The following is a 14,474-nucleotide window of genomic DNA, read 5'->3' on the forward strand; positions in this document are numbered from 1 at the left end:
ATCGGCACTCTGTCGCTTCTCCCTGCTTGTCCGACTGCAGGTGATCCGACGGCCGTTTCTTGGACTCGGGACCCGGTAAATGTACGGCTTCCGAAGCCCAACATACTACATAGGATTCAGGCGGAGCTTTGCCGGGCTAAGATCCGAATCCGGCTGGGGGAACTGGTGAGGACCTTGTACATAAGTGGCCCAGAGCAATATGCCCGCGAAACTTTGGGGCTTCTAATGATTGGGGGATGAGAAGCTTAATCACATCAGACGGTGGGTTTTTAACTTCAGACTGATCCCAAGTCAAGATGTTACTGCATTTGTATCGTTCAAGGCCTAACGAATGTCGAAGATCAATGCTTGCCCGAATACACGTTGAGTCTGAAAACGGTGTGGCTATTCGGGAGTAGATCAAAGGGACTGGTCTCAGCCAGATCGATGTCGACAATCCTCCAGGATGGGAAACTCTCATCAAAGTGCAACACAATCGGGCCACGTGGGCTCTCCTTCACGTGTAAGCCAAGCAGGTTGTACGGTTCAAGTGATCAACTCTTGGACCCTGATAATGTTACTGTCAGGACCGCTCGTATGGCATGATGTCTGAGCAAGGGAGGCAAGCCCGCCAGTTTGGTTCAAGTTTGCTCGAGCACGGTCCTCATCCGGAAATGGTAACTCCATTAAACAAGCTTTACGGGACCGGGCGTGTAGAACTCATTTTCTCCCAAAAATACCAGACAACAAAAAAAAAAAAGGAGGACAGAAGAAGGAAAAAAAAAAAAAAAAAAAGACTACCCAGCCTCGACACCAACCGCCTGCTGTCCGGGACAAGGTCCGCACGGCGACCGACGGGCCCCTCTCGGTCCCCAGACTGAGACACCAACACTCCAGTCGGAGTCCAACATGATATGTATGTAGCTCCAGATTAGATTCCAAGCGCCCCGGATTTTCTAGCAGAATCCAGACTTGCTTTCTGTGGATCCCTCAGCGCCTCTCTTACTCCCGTGACAGGACGGGATTCGCAGTGTCAACCGAAAAGGGGTTCCGCAACCCCGCCATGTTCCCCGCAGAGCCCTTAACGGTTCGGGATTGTGCCCGCCCAAAATTTCGAAAGTATTCTGGCAACAAAGGGGCGGTATGGCTCTTTTTGTGTGTTGTCGCCAACGATACTGGAACATGACTTGCCTCGGTACATGATGACGATGTCGCATTATCATGAAGCGAGGTTTGGTTTTTGGTCGATGATGATTTTTTTTGTTTTCCCCCTTATAATGTAGCATCAGGTCTGGCCGAGATGTATGTATGTAGACCGAGGTGCTCGGCAGAAGTGAAAATCAAATGCGGAAAGCAGGGGCACGACTCAGGCATTCTCGCAATTGTAACCCAAGCCAGGCCATCCAAGCCTTGCACAACGACCCCGGTAACTTTCACAAGCTTGCCGTCTTCAATTCTGCCGGGGCATGCGCGTGAAACGGAGGGTGGGCAAGTGCGCTACGGGAGCGATTTTTTTGTTGAGATTCTGATAGGGCATTGAGCAGTAGCGAATGACTTCCTTCGGCTGCCGCGCTCCTCCTGCGTCATTGTGCCTCTTGTGGTACACATATCAGATCTGTTGACCCTCGTGCTCCTGCCCTTCCTTCTGTTTTTTTTTTTTTTTTTTTTCCCTCCTCTTTTTCCCTTCCTTCGTTTATCAGATGAACTGTTCCCGTTTCGGACAACCCCTTCTCCATCAGGCTCGTTACAGAAGCCGAATCTTGAGCTCAGACGCCGCCTCCGTCTTCCATTGTCTTGTACAGGGTCAAGGCCCAAAACTACCTCTATCGTTCTCGTCCCCGCCAACCCACCCAGCGCTCCGCCGTCGGTTTTACGTCCAGTCTTCGGCCGCTATTTCGAAGCCAGCTTCTCCTTTTCACCGACAACTTTCCCGAAGCCCCCAAACCGCAACCCGTGCCGACGTTCTTGAGCCAGCTTCGTCCCTCTGGTCTACCCGCAGTAGCAGAGCCTCCCTTGCTCCTCCTCCGAACAACACACGACACCTCCCTGTCCGCAGATACTCTCAAGTCACCAAAATGACTGTCAACAACTTCACCAAGAAACACAAGGTTACCGTCATCGGTTCCGGTAACTGGGGCACCACAGTGGCCAAGCTCGTTGCCGAGAACTGCGCAGAGCACCCCGATACGTTCGAGAAGGATGTTCAGATGTGGGTTTACGAGGAGAACGTCACTCTCCCCAAGGACTCCAAGCACTTTGATGCCTCGATCGGCGAGCAACCGCAGAAGCTCACCCACATCCTCAACACATATCATGAGAACGTCAAATACCTCCCCGGCATCCCGTTGCCCCACAACCTTGTCGCCAACCCTTCGCTGGTAGACGCCGTCAAGGACTCGAGCATCCTTATCTTCAATCTTCCCCATGAGTTCATTGGCAACATCTGCAGACAGATCAAGGACCACATTGCGCCCTATGCTCGCGGCATCAGCTGCATCAAGGGTGTCTCCGTCACCGACGACAAGATCGAGCTTATTTGCAACTACGTCAGCGACGCTCTCAACATCTACTGTGGTGCCCTTAGCGGTGCCAACATTGCCAGCGAGATTGCCAACGAGCAGTGGTGCGAGACCACCATTGCCTACAACACCCCCTTGGTTGACAGGCGCGACGAGAACGGCAGGCCGGTCGGCAACGGCGAGTCTAACGATCACACCAAGCAACTTACGCCGTTGCCGCTCGACTACCCTCCTCTGGATCACGATGAGTGGTCGCTGCTCTTCAGCCGCCCCTACTTCACTGTCTCCATGGTGTCAGACATTGTCGGTGTCTCGCTGGCTGGTGCGCTCAAGAACATTGTCGCCATTGCTTGCGGCTATGTCGAGGGACACGGCTGGAACATGACTGCTAAGACCGCCGTCATGCGCCGTGGCATGCAGGAGATTATTCGTTTCGCCAACGAGTTCTTCCCCGGCCAGATCGAACCCAGGACCTTCTGGGAGGAAAGTGCCGGCTGGGGTGACATGATCGTGAGCTGCACTTCCGCCCGCAACTGGAGGTGCTCTAAGTTGGCCGTGGAGCGCAACCTGCCCATTGAGGAGGTTGAGAAGACGGAGCTTAACGGACAGAAGCTGCAGGGTATCTCCACTACCCGCGAGGTCAGCAGCTTCCTCCGTGCTAAGGGCGCCGAGGAGCGTTACCCCGTCTTCATGGCTGTTGAACGCATCATCGACCAGGAAATCAAGGTGGAGGAGATTCCCAAGCTTTTCAAGTAAAAGAGACATGGAAAAGAGATGCAAATATCGGTTCGGGTTGCGATCATGGGGCGTTTTACGGCGGTTTAGGTACTTTGGGTTTTTTAAAGTGCATCGAGCCTGTTGTCAGGGGAGTTCCATTGTTCCAAGGTGTGGGGAACGGCATTTGAGTTCATCATGTATACGGGGTCGGTTTTATGCGTGCCAATAGCGTGTCGGATACCATTGAGGAACATAAAATCATTCACACATCCAAGGAGAAGATCCTTCCTCGCGGGATGGTGTAGCCTAATTTGGTATGTGTACGGTGTCTTTAGCTTAGGGCGTAATGGAACCTTTTTTCCTGTATTACATACCACGTCGATATAGTATCCAGGTAAACTGTGCAGAGTGCAACGACCCCAAAATTAAGCCTTAAACCATGCAATCAAACCAGACCCTTTCCCGGATCTCTCATTCAGAATCCTCGACAAGATTATCCAACAAACACCTCTTCTCCTCATCATCAACTACCATCTCACTTCTTCGTCTACTCAACCAAGACCCCGATCTCTTTCGGCCATTCACCCACCCCTTTTTCTCCTCTCCACCCTTACCGTTATCACCATCATTTCCATCACCCTCATGAACCGTCCTCTCCCCCTCTCCAAAAACCGGCTTGAATACAAAATCATAGCTCCCCCAAACGAAATGCATCATCACGCTCATCATCCCCGCAACCCACCCCGGAACCTTGCCCTTATCATCAGCAACCCATTTCGTAGACTTCAACACAATGAAGAAAAGCGGCATCCAGACGACCATGAATATCAGCCGACCAAGTTGCTGCCGGGTGGAGGTGACCGTGTAGGGTTCGAGGTTGTTTAGGTAGGACTGATAAGCGGGCGGGAGTTCGTGCTCGATGGCGCCGGAGCGGAGGAGGGTAAGGTAGCGGAGGGAAGGTTGAGTTGGGGGAGTTTGGGGGCGGTGTATGGGGAGAAGGAGTTTAGATAACGCCTGGCGCCATTTGGGGGGAAGGTTTGGTGGTTCTTTGGGGTCTTTGGGGTCGGAGTCTCCGCCGGTAATAGTAGAATCCAAGCCTCCGGGAGGCTTAGGATAGGGGTGCTTAGGATCGTTGCCATCGTCGGGGAGATCAGGCACCTGAGGAGCGTACAACGTCCGCGCCAGAAAAGGTTTGGGCAAGTCCGGGCGGGGATGTTCGGGGATCCGAACGGGCGCAGGCAGTTCGATGCAGGGGACCAAGATCTCGTGGTAGCTGGCTCCGCCGCCTTCGGTCGCTATGATGCGGGCGTAGTCTTCTGCTGTTACTTCGTAGACTACGCCGATAAGACCGCCCGTGTCCATGTTCCAATCCGAGTCTGCACTTTTCCCCCCCGGGTTTCCCTGGGCCGGTGGTTGGGGTCCCGGAGATGGAAGATGGGGCGGATCGACAGGCGGGATAGGAATCACTGGTGGCTTCTTGGGCAGCTTCCGCAAAGCGACGTTGGCGAAGCAGGGCTCCAGGTAAGGAATACCGGGCAGGTCGAAGGTCAGACGGATCGAAGGCGCCGAGACGTTTACTTGGCTGAGGGGACGGATCTTGCGCATGCCGAGGAAGGTTTCGGCGCACATGTTGGAGCCATAGGCAAGGTATAGGACGGTGCTGGATGATGGGAGTTTGCCCACATCCGCCACAGCGGGTACTGGGATCGGTTCATCGGGGAAGGGACTGGGTGAGACGTCTGGTTGGGATAGGCGGGCGCGAGAGGTCCGTGGAATTAAGGATACGGATGGTTTCGCAGTGGAGGTAGAGGATGGAAGGTATTCGAGATGTTTGAGCGTTGCGGACGTTGTATCCTTATCATCTCTGGCGTACATGCCACATTCCGTCGCGTTGTAGTCCTTCCGGGAGTACATGGTGGCCTGGGTCGGGATATCGCCCGTGCGCAGGTGGTGACAGATCAGTAGGGATGGAAAAGATGTACCAATCAGAAGGAGGCCGTCAAAGACGTGATTGCAATGAAAATGGCGAAAGATGGGCGTTGGATGATCTTGAAGTATACAAGATCCAAGATCAAAGGCACCAAAAGATGGGATGACAGATTCGTTTGTGGTTGAAGGAAGGTCGTATGTTGCCGTCGGATTGGATTTACAATCCGGGAAGCACCGCTGCTGACTAATCGTTCTGATTGGTGGAAGCTTATCGAATGCAACCTTATGGCGTAGGTATGTGCACTATGGGAGGACAATACATAACCACCTCATTCACCATGCCGAATCGGAACGGGGCAATCTACGTAGCGACAATGATTCCCGAGACTCCGTCCCGCTTGGACTACCATCCTCCGCTCGGCAATCATGGCTATCTGAAGTCCGAGTGCTCCCCGGTTGCGTTTCGTTCCGTAAAATCATCAGGGTATTACGTTGAGGGCTGCGAAGCGCGGTGCTTCCGTTAAGATTGCACGGATTGCGTTCGGGCCACCTGACCATCTCTTGGTAGTTCAAGGGGTGAGACGGCTTCCGCGGCCCAGCATGATGCCACCACCTACATCGTCGATCTGAGGTGTTGACTACACGATTCGAATGGCGTTAGAAGTATAGATTTCCAGTCGATGCGTCACTATCTTTTCCCTCGATTGAGAATGTTACAAATGTCTCTCGGCCGTTCCTTCCTTCGTGGTCGAGCTCCCGGATGCCTCCAAGAAGAATGGGAAGGCGCGAAGGAATGAGTAGGTCAAGAGGCTGTTTTGCCCTCTCGATGCGCACATCGCACAATCTTCGATGATGTGTCTTTGACCAAATCTGTTGTCCCAGTGTCCATCGGTTCTCGTATCCAAATGGGTTAGATTCTCACAATATTTCGAATTGACGCATCTGATCAACCTGGCAATCGAGAACAGGCAGTTCTTCCGCGCTTCGTCATCGTCCTTCCGCCATGGAGCAGTGGTTACCTCCAAGCCACGAGAGCACTGCCGACCTGACACGGGCTGACGGAGGCGATTTCTGGACAGTCCTCTCCTCTCAACGCCGTGCTAGAAGCCCCTCAAGACTCACAGCGTTTTCCGATGTCAATGGACTGTCCTATCTTGGTTCCCTTCCCAAACCCATCATGATTGAATCGAGTCCCAGGAAGAGGGATCCGTTGGCGGATATGCTCCCCGACAGCTGGGAGCCAACTCAGAAGCATGATCCCAATCCGAGTACGGAGACACCACCACAGCCCGAAAACAAGGCCCAGCCTACTGCCACTGCCCAAACTCAGAACAGAACACCTCTCTCCGCCGACGATCTAGCCCCCGACATGCCATGGAACTCTGTCTCTTCCCGCAGAAGACCTACAAAGACCCGTCAGTCCCAAGCTAAGCCAAAGGCCAAGCCCAGCAAAGGTGCTGGCTCAACCTCGCCGACCGAACCTGACAAGTCCACCGACTCTACGTCCCCCCATGATGGGCTTGCTCTTCGGAGATCCCCTCGGATTTTTCAGCTCAATGCTCACCAGAAGCTTCAGAAGACGACTCCTCCCCCTTCGAGGCCTGAAGTCGAGAAGGACAGCCAGAAATCGAAGAGTGGCCCAATTCCCCCCATACCTAGAAAGCGAAAGGCGCGACCACATGCGACCGAGACTTTGGAAACGAGTGGCTCGGATACACGATACAAGGCAGCATCAGGGTTTTCATCCAAGCCTTCCAAGGTCCCACGCCTTGAGCAAGCCAGTTCAGCCCAGGGCGAACCTACTACCAAACAGAGTGAGGCAGCAAGACCCAGGCCAGCAAACAGAAATATTCGAACTCCAGCTGAGCCCGAGGAGGAAGTCTTTCCCCATGATAACAGAACTGAGAAGCACATCCCGGCAAGTAACAAGCTTCAGACTCCCAATGAGCCGGAAGAGTCGGTGCTTTCCGATCACAACAGAGTGGAAAAGCAAGACTCGGCAACCACTGGAGTCCAAACTTCGAATCAGCTGGAGGAAATGTTGCAGCCCCCTCACGAGAGCACTCAGAAGATCGACACGCAGCCCATCTACCAAGACCAGGCAATACAGCAATTCAGTTCCCAGCCGACATCTGAAGACGCGTTCCTTGCTAAGACAACTGCCAATCTGATGGCGGTCACACAATATGAGCAGAGGCCATCTCGCGAGCAAGCAGCCCTCGTACATGACGTGGTCAATGAACCACCCAGACGTATTTCGAGAGATGCTGTCTCTTCGCCAGCGCCCAAAGACATTGTGCCTTCACATGTCGCTCATGTGTGGGATAGGTTGGCTCAGAGGGGACCCCAACACCAGATTCTCGACCTGGAACAGGCGCAGGAGGCAGTTCCCGTACTTCAACCTACATTTCGTGGACAAAAGCATCATGGCGTTAACTCTGAACTCTCTAGTTCTCCTTTGTTCATGGATCAAGATCCTGTTTATGACGATGAACAAGAACCTGGAGCGGCACCAAGGTCGCCTAGGAACATGTTCCACAATGGCTTGGAGACGTTCAAAGACCAAGTTTTGCATCGCAACACAGCTCCCACACTTCGCAAACAGCCATCTCACGATCAGTTGCCTGTCCAGACAATCGCTCAGCAATCTGAATTCGCCTACTCGTTGCCGCATGCTGCCAATCTTACAAACGAATACCAAGAAACGCCAGTTCAGCGCCCGCAAAGTCAATGGAGTGCTGCGACGCCATTGGAGCAAAGCAGAGCAACGAGCCCGGGAGAGGTCTGGAGGAGAGAGACAGAGGATAACTCTACATATGCGATCTTACACAAGATAGGAATGGTGAGTTCCACCACCCATGAGCCTCTTTGGTGATCTTTGATGTCCTGACCTTGATATTTCTATAGATGCTACGTCGCGCACTTAAGCCGAGTGAAGAAGTTGTGGACGACATAATCAAGGACTACCTGGAGAATTCAGTGCTGCTACTTGAGCTTATGAACACTTGTCATGAAACTGAAAGGAAAACCACTGTTGATAACCACGAAGCCGCAACCAAAAGGTTGTACTCCATGTTCGACACAGCCTTGCAGGACGTCCGACACCTGCAGGAGCAACTGCAGTCATTTGACATCTCGAAGATACTGGCCAGTGCCCGTAAGCCTGAACTTGTCAAAAAAATGCATATGTTGAATCGGTTGTGTGATGAGCGCCTGAGAGAATACGTTGAAGAATCTTCACGCGCGACGACCGAAGAAGAGGATCCAGTCCCAAAGAAGGACGACCTTGTGGAACTTTTCAGGACACAGCTATACGAACAGATCGGACATTCTGTCGACGTGACCACGAAGCTCCAGATGATCGATGCGGAAGCAGATGAGTTCATTGAGAATCTCCGCAACGAGATAGGCTTTCCGAGCAGACAGTCTGATGCTCAACGAGTCTCGGACGAACCTGAACCCGCCTTTCAAGCTATGAAGCAGGATGATAACGCCATGTTCGGTTTGAAGCAGCAGAAGCAGGCTTCTGCTGGCGAGATACTGTCTGATATTTCTCAGGAGGTCATCGAGGTGTCGTCACACTATGACTCAGATAGTGATTACGTTGACTGATCCGTTCCTTCTCGCATGTTTCGTTACATTGGCCGTTCTCTAGGAATTTTTCTGTCCTTTTTTTTTTACGAACAGATACATGTATCATTGGGGGAAGTGTCAACTTTCGGGTAGTCATGTCATATGTGCAAATTTTCTGTTAACTGGAGGCCGGTGGAAAGACCGGAGCTAAGTGTCTGAGATGAAATCCTAGTCTGATATGGACAATATTGTGCCAGTGGTGGCCTTCAATTCACGTTGGTCTTGACACTATATACTGGTAGTTTCCAACCTAGAAAGCCACATATGAGACTGAAAGTTCAAGAGTATGAATAACTAGCCTTAGCCCCATCTCCCTGACGTATGTGACATCGTAAGCAAGTGCCACAACTGGAAGAGTACAGATACCGAGAATAGGAAATGAAAGTGGTTGAAAGTTTAATGGTGGGCCCCGAGGTACGCTCCCTCTTCTGCCTGCCCTCCGCTTTGCTCCCCTCCCCCCTTCTCCCATTGAAGACACTCAGGTCAAATACCCCGCCGCGCGAAGCTTTTCCTCTCGCACAAACAACAACACTATCTTCACGACCAGACCTGACTTTTGCAAGAAAGACACATCGAGTCTTCTCCTCAGTAACGCAGATCTACACCTATAAGCCCACATCGTCCTTCACCCTTCAAAGCTTCAAGGTCAGAACCCATCATTGATTGGACCACAAGCCGGCATCTACCAGTGCAATGTAAGCAACCCAGCATGACAGGACTCGCCTTTTCTACCTATTTAACTCTTGCCCTGGCTACTCATCTGTCACTCTTGCTCGTGCTTTCGTTTAACTAAGCAAACAAGCGATGCCCTCATCGATGCCCCTACTGTAAGTACAGTAGCCAGCTAACGCGCGCAAATATCAGATTTTCCTCACAGAATTTCAATCAACACCGAGGTCAAGCGTCCTCGTTCTTCTCTCGATACCTCATCACCAACCTTACTACTTCACCAAAGCAAGCAAGCATCAGCCAAGCGGCAGAAGTGACAATGGCTGCCCCCGATCAACCCGTTTACGTGATTAATTACTATCACCTCCCGTTCGGTCTGGTGGAGCTAGATGGCCACCAAAACTTTGAGATGTGGGATACTGCCCTCCGCCAGTATCTCAGAGCGGCTTCCCTTCTGCACCACTTGGTGCTTGATGAAATGAGTCCCGAGCAGCGCGAGTGCGACACCTGTCGCGACAATTGGAACGTCGAGCGGGGCAGGGTGTTATGCCTCATCGATCTTACTCTCGGCAATAGGCTCGTTCGGGAGGCTCTTTACGAGCACGGCTGGCAGGACAACCACCCGAGCCCAACGTACCATTACGATATGGTAATCGGCATCTGGGGGCCCGCCGTCCAGGGCTGGGCTTGAGCTACGCGATACTCAGCCTCTCTCTTCACTTCGACGATATCCCTACTGTCAGAGACGTTGGCCTTGGTGTCTTCGACGAAAGGCATTCTTTCACCACGAATCAAGACGATTCTCTATACAACGTAATGAAACCATGGGCGTAAAAGTGACGATAAGTCTGGAAGTGTTCGGTGTGGAGTAAAGATTAGGGGAAATCCTCGTAGAACCTGCAGGGGAAGTTTGAATTAAAGGGGAGGCGAAGCTGCGATAGATGTTGGGCATTCACCAGGTTGACAAAATATCACTATTGAACCGAACGGCATCAAATTTCCTCCTAAATATACCTTCACATCCAACGGCACGTCGAATAACTACCTACCTGTAGAGCTGTATGGTTCCTATTTCGCGACGATTTCCCCGACATGTACTGCGCAATACACAAAGTGGAGGATTAATGGACAGACTTGCGTTGGCGTTCGAGGAATGGGCAAGTGGGTGATATAAATATGTTAGGGAATAGTCCCAAAGTCACGACGTTGCGATGTGGTGGACAAAGTAATTGCAACAACCTCGATAAATCTGGCCAAACAACACGTCCTTTTTAGAAGCTCATTATCTGATTGTGCCACATTCTCCCAAGTGACATATTGCCAGAGTTCACATCATGTGCCAAAGCTGAACCAGGGTGCTTATCTATCTCTAGGTGTTGGGCGTTGGCCGACAATAAATCACATGAATGAGAACAATGACACGAAATAATCACTTATCACCAACGAGGACAACCCCAATCTCAATTCTCCTCCCCAACCCCCTTCTTTTTCCTCTCAGATCATCAACCTCACTCATTCTCCCCCTCCTCATCGTCAGCTACTAATCCCGTTCCTCACTTCTCCACTTTTGTGTTTATATTAAGCCCGGGATCAAATATCAGCGTCTGCCAAAGATGGAAATTACTGGTGGTGGTGGTGGTGGTGGTGGTGGTGGCTCCAATGAAGGGAAGAGAGAGGGCGACAGCCAGCACGTCCAGCAACACCCAACAACCAGACAACAACCCCCTTTGACTTGATGGATAACTAAAGGTTACAAAACTATCACCTAGTATAGCAGGCACCATGCTTGCTGAGGAGCCCGAGTCGCAGACTGGAGTCCGAGGACTGACTGACTGGTGGCGGAGGAGGGTGTCCTATCACGCACACTGACACGCGCTCTTCCGCTCGCTAGAGCACATACAAGTGGCCATCGACTTTAGAGGACTTGTTGCATTTGGCCGCACAGTTAGGTATCTCTAAGGTACATACATGGCACAAAGTTTGAGTCGGAATCAGGCAAGAACTGAACGAAGCTCGCCAGCCTGTTCGGGGAGGTGTGTTCTTCAGGTTAGGTACCTACGTAGGTACCGTACCTACTGCGGAAGGTGCAAGTAGGAATCATGGGGCCAGTCCGTGGAAAGGTAGACGGCGCTTGCAAGAGGGATATGACGACGTCTATGCCATTGCTGGGTCGACGCACTGCTTCTTGATTGCTACGAGGTTTGGACGGATTTGGGGGAACACGTAGGCATGGAGGACTATAATGGTGATGAGCACTGGGATGAATGAGAATGAGGATGTATGGAATTGGAGGTGGATGGTGCCGATAATGGAGGATAGAGGTATATATGTCTAAAGGGTGAAAGCTGTAAAGAGGTATTGTCGTAACTTGAACATGATAGATCATGATGATTTCCATGTGTCCAGAACAAGGGTACCTCTAGACACAGCACACCCGTCGGACACGTCTGGATAGGTGGAAAACACGGAAAAGTTGATGGTAATGTTGTGATTCGCTGAAGCTAGTAGCGGTTGGTGTTATGTGCAATAAAAATACAGATACCGGCACCCCAAGGTCTCGACTCTAGCTGTCCGTACTCGTCCTCCGCTGTGGGTTCTTTATGCCAACCGAGCTATTTTGCCCATTGCCGCTCCCGCCAGCTCCAACATATTGCTTCATGCATCCAACCTTCTTTGATACCACCCGAATCACCGTCCAAACAGTCTCCTCTATCCATTCTACCAGGAGTTGGTGGGATGAAAACTGGCGGGACAGGAACATAGCGACATAGTATCAGATCGCGGCATGGCTTGCGATCCTCTGGGTTCGATAGCCGCGAAACAACGATGTCAGCGAGCCATCACTCTGCCCATAGGGTACTCCATTAGGTTCATCCCAAGAACGTAGTATATTTCAAGCAAACTTCTCCAGCAAAAGGAAGTGCGTGCCCATTAGCACTCCAATCATGCGCCCGAGCATTTTCCTCATCACCTTGAAAATGTCTTCTGGTACTTCTCCAGCTTCGAGTCGAACGAGGTAAAACTGCTACTCTCTCCTTTCCCATTCTTCTGTGTCTTGGCGACAGGCTCTTCCGTCACCAAAAGCTCATCACCGTCATCCGAATCACTTTCCGGTGTCACAGCTGCAGCTTCTGGCTGTAGTTCGTCGATATCGCCTTCGAATGCTTCAGCAACGCTCGAGTACTGAGGCTGCGAGAGATACGACAGCATGGACCGCTGTGTTTTCTTGGGGGCTTTTAGCATCCCGCTTTCCTTCTTTTTCAGGTATGTCTTGATGAGGCCCTGGTCATCAATGTTGTCTTCAGGTTCCCATGTCGGGTTCTGGTCAGGGGGCCAGTTGCCTTCCCAGAGGACCAGGTACTTGTGAACCTTGACGCCGTGTTCGGTTACCCATTGGTCGTCGAGTAGTTCCTTGACTACCCAGGAATCAGTGGGCTCTTCAATGTGGGACTTCTTGCGCTTTCTGCCCGGTTTCGGTTGCTCGTCTTTTCGACGCTTCCTTGCGCTGGAAGATTCAATCTGCTTGGATAGAGAGTCAGAAGTGACTATCGGTCTAGAGACTGCAATGGGAGCTGCAAGAGGCGTGAAAGAAATCGGCGTAATTTGTGTTGGGTGCGTAAAAGGAAGTACTGCTGCTTTAGGAACCGCTTTGAACTGACGTGTGCTGTTGTCTCTAGACGGAGAAGCTCGCGCATTGGCCTCCGCATTTATTCCTCCAAAGCCACGCGAAGGACCTACCCCATTCTGGCCTGCCCCTTTCTGGCTGCCATGTCCACTGACCGAGATGCTTCCTACCTCAATGCTGCGGGCAAACATTGGATGAATTCTTCCTGGGGTGGAAACGACACTCGATGACGGACGCGAGGCAATGTTGCTCGAGACACTTGGCTTTGTTGCTGTTGGCTTGGATGGCCCGGCCACAGGCTGTTGCGCGGACGACCCTGAGCTATTACCTCGCGAATAAGATGTAACCTTGGGACCTAGATCGGCCGACAGAGGATCAGTGGAATCGTAGCCCTCCAGGTCCGTGCCGCTATCCTCTACCTCGCTGGGAACGGGTGACTGGTTCTGTAGTTGGAGATGGATCGCCGCTTCGTCGGAATCATCATACCTGGGTATCTCGACCCGCTTCCGTTTTTGTGGAGTAGCTAACGAGGGGCCGCCAACAGCCTCCTGCTTGGCCAACAGGACGTCCCCCTCTTGCAACGATATGACCGGCTCCGCGGGTGCGTCAAGCGCTGGCTCGTTCAAGCGGGCCTTTGGAGGGCGACCAGGCTTCTTCTTAGCGGGAGCTTGCTCCTGGTTCTTGCGCCTTTGCTCAGCTTCCACAGCCTTATCCGTTTCCTTAATTTGGAGAGCATCGTACTCCCATTCCTCCAACTCGCGCGGGGATACGTAATCAAGGACTTCGTTGCATGGGACCAGAAGCCTAGCAGCCGGGATGTCGGTAAATCCAATATGGTAAAAAATACGCCGTCGAGAGTCTGGCTTCGTGTCCTTAAGCACAGGCAGGACAAACTGGTCGATGATGTATGCGGTCGAATCTCGAGGCGGCGCGAGAGTAATGGGAGGCGGCGGTGGACCCGAGCCACGGGTGTACTTTTTGATAGAAGGGAGAGGTATTTCGATAGTCGTCTTGGGACGGCCGGTGACAGGCTTGCCGGCCATTGCGCAGTTTAGGAAGATGGTATGTGGAACTGAATGGTTTGGAGGCGGTGGTTAGAGGTAGGTTCAAGTGGGCGTGTGCGACGCGCCCAGCGAGGTTGGCCCGCGCAGCTGTGGAGGAAGGGGCCGAAGGCGAGACTTGTCGCGTGAGGGCAGGAAGATGACCGCCGGTATTTCCTCGAGATGCGCCATTGGGACACTGACGGTTTACTTGCAAAGTGCGCCTCGACAAAGCTTGTCAGTCGCCATGTCGTGATGTGTTTCGGGTGATGATTGCTTCCACGTTGATTGTCAAGTTGGCGTGGTGCTGCTAATCCAGCGCGTCGATCGTTAGGTTTAAATAACTGGGCGCCAAGGCCGGAT

The 14,474-nt window shown here is 52.2% G+C and overlaps 5 protein-coding genes across 5 annotated transcripts; 3 read left to right on the plus strand and 2 right to left on the minus strand.

Moving 5' to 3' along the window:
• Positions 1-1,042: 1,042 nt before the first annotated feature.
• B0T23DRAFT_402588 (NAD-dependent glycerol-3-phosphate dehydrogenase) lies at positions 1,043-3,254 on the plus strand (the record flags this gene model as incomplete). The annotated part of the gene is made up of 3 exons (XM_062838685.1): positions 1,043-1,141; positions 1,269-1,289; positions 1,680-3,254. 3 exons carry the CDS (start codon positions 1,043-1,045, stop codon positions 3,252-3,254), a joined length of 1,695 nt encoding a protein of 564 aa, XP_062695734.1.
• Positions 3,255-3,470: 216 nt separating this feature from the next.
• B0T23DRAFT_84700 (uncharacterized protein) lies at positions 3,471-5,326 on the minus strand. Its single transcript, XM_062841880.1, has one exon. It carries the CDS (start codon positions 5,127-5,129, stop codon positions 3,687-3,689), a length of 1,443 nt encoding a protein of 480 aa, XP_062695735.1. The 5' UTR covers positions 5,130-5,326; the 3' UTR covers positions 3,471-3,686.
• Positions 5,327-6,147: 821 nt separating this feature from the next.
• Positions 6,148-8,756, plus strand: B0T23DRAFT_402591 (uncharacterized protein; the record flags this gene model as incomplete). The annotated part of the gene is made up of 2 exons (XM_062838686.1): positions 6,148-7,986; positions 8,052-8,756. The coding sequence occupies 2 exons, from the start codon at positions 6,148-6,150 to the stop codon at positions 8,754-8,756; spliced, it is 2,544 nt and encodes an 847-aa protein (XP_062695736.1).
• A 1,009-nt stretch (positions 8,757-9,765) lies between these two features.
• On the plus strand, positions 9,766-10,137 carry B0T23DRAFT_309431 (uncharacterized protein; the record flags this gene model as incomplete). Its single annotated transcript, XM_062834521.1, has 1 exon — positions 9,766-10,137. One exon carries the CDS (start codon positions 9,766-9,768, stop codon positions 10,135-10,137), a length of 372 nt encoding a protein of 123 aa, XP_062695737.1.
• A 2,173-nt stretch (positions 10,138-12,310) lies between these two features.
• B0T23DRAFT_84729 (uncharacterized protein) lies at positions 12,311-14,434 on the minus strand. Its single transcript, XM_062841881.1, has 2 exons — positions 13,185-14,434; positions 12,311-12,965 (listed from the first exon to the last, which is right to left on the minus strand). The coding sequence occupies exons 1-2, from the start codon at positions 14,112-14,114 to the stop codon at positions 12,414-12,416; spliced, it is 1,482 nt and encodes a 493-aa protein (XP_062695738.1). The 5' UTR covers positions 14,115-14,434; the 3' UTR covers positions 12,311-12,413.
• Positions 14,435-14,474: the final 40 nt, after the last annotated feature.

The sequence above is a fragment of the Neurospora hispaniola genome, assembly GCF_033458365.1.
Source record: "Neurospora hispaniola strain FGSC 10403 chromosome Unknown B0T23scaffold_2, whole genome shotgun sequence".
NCBI lineage: Eukaryota > Fungi > Ascomycota > Sordariomycetes > Sordariales > Sordariaceae > Neurospora > Neurospora hispaniola.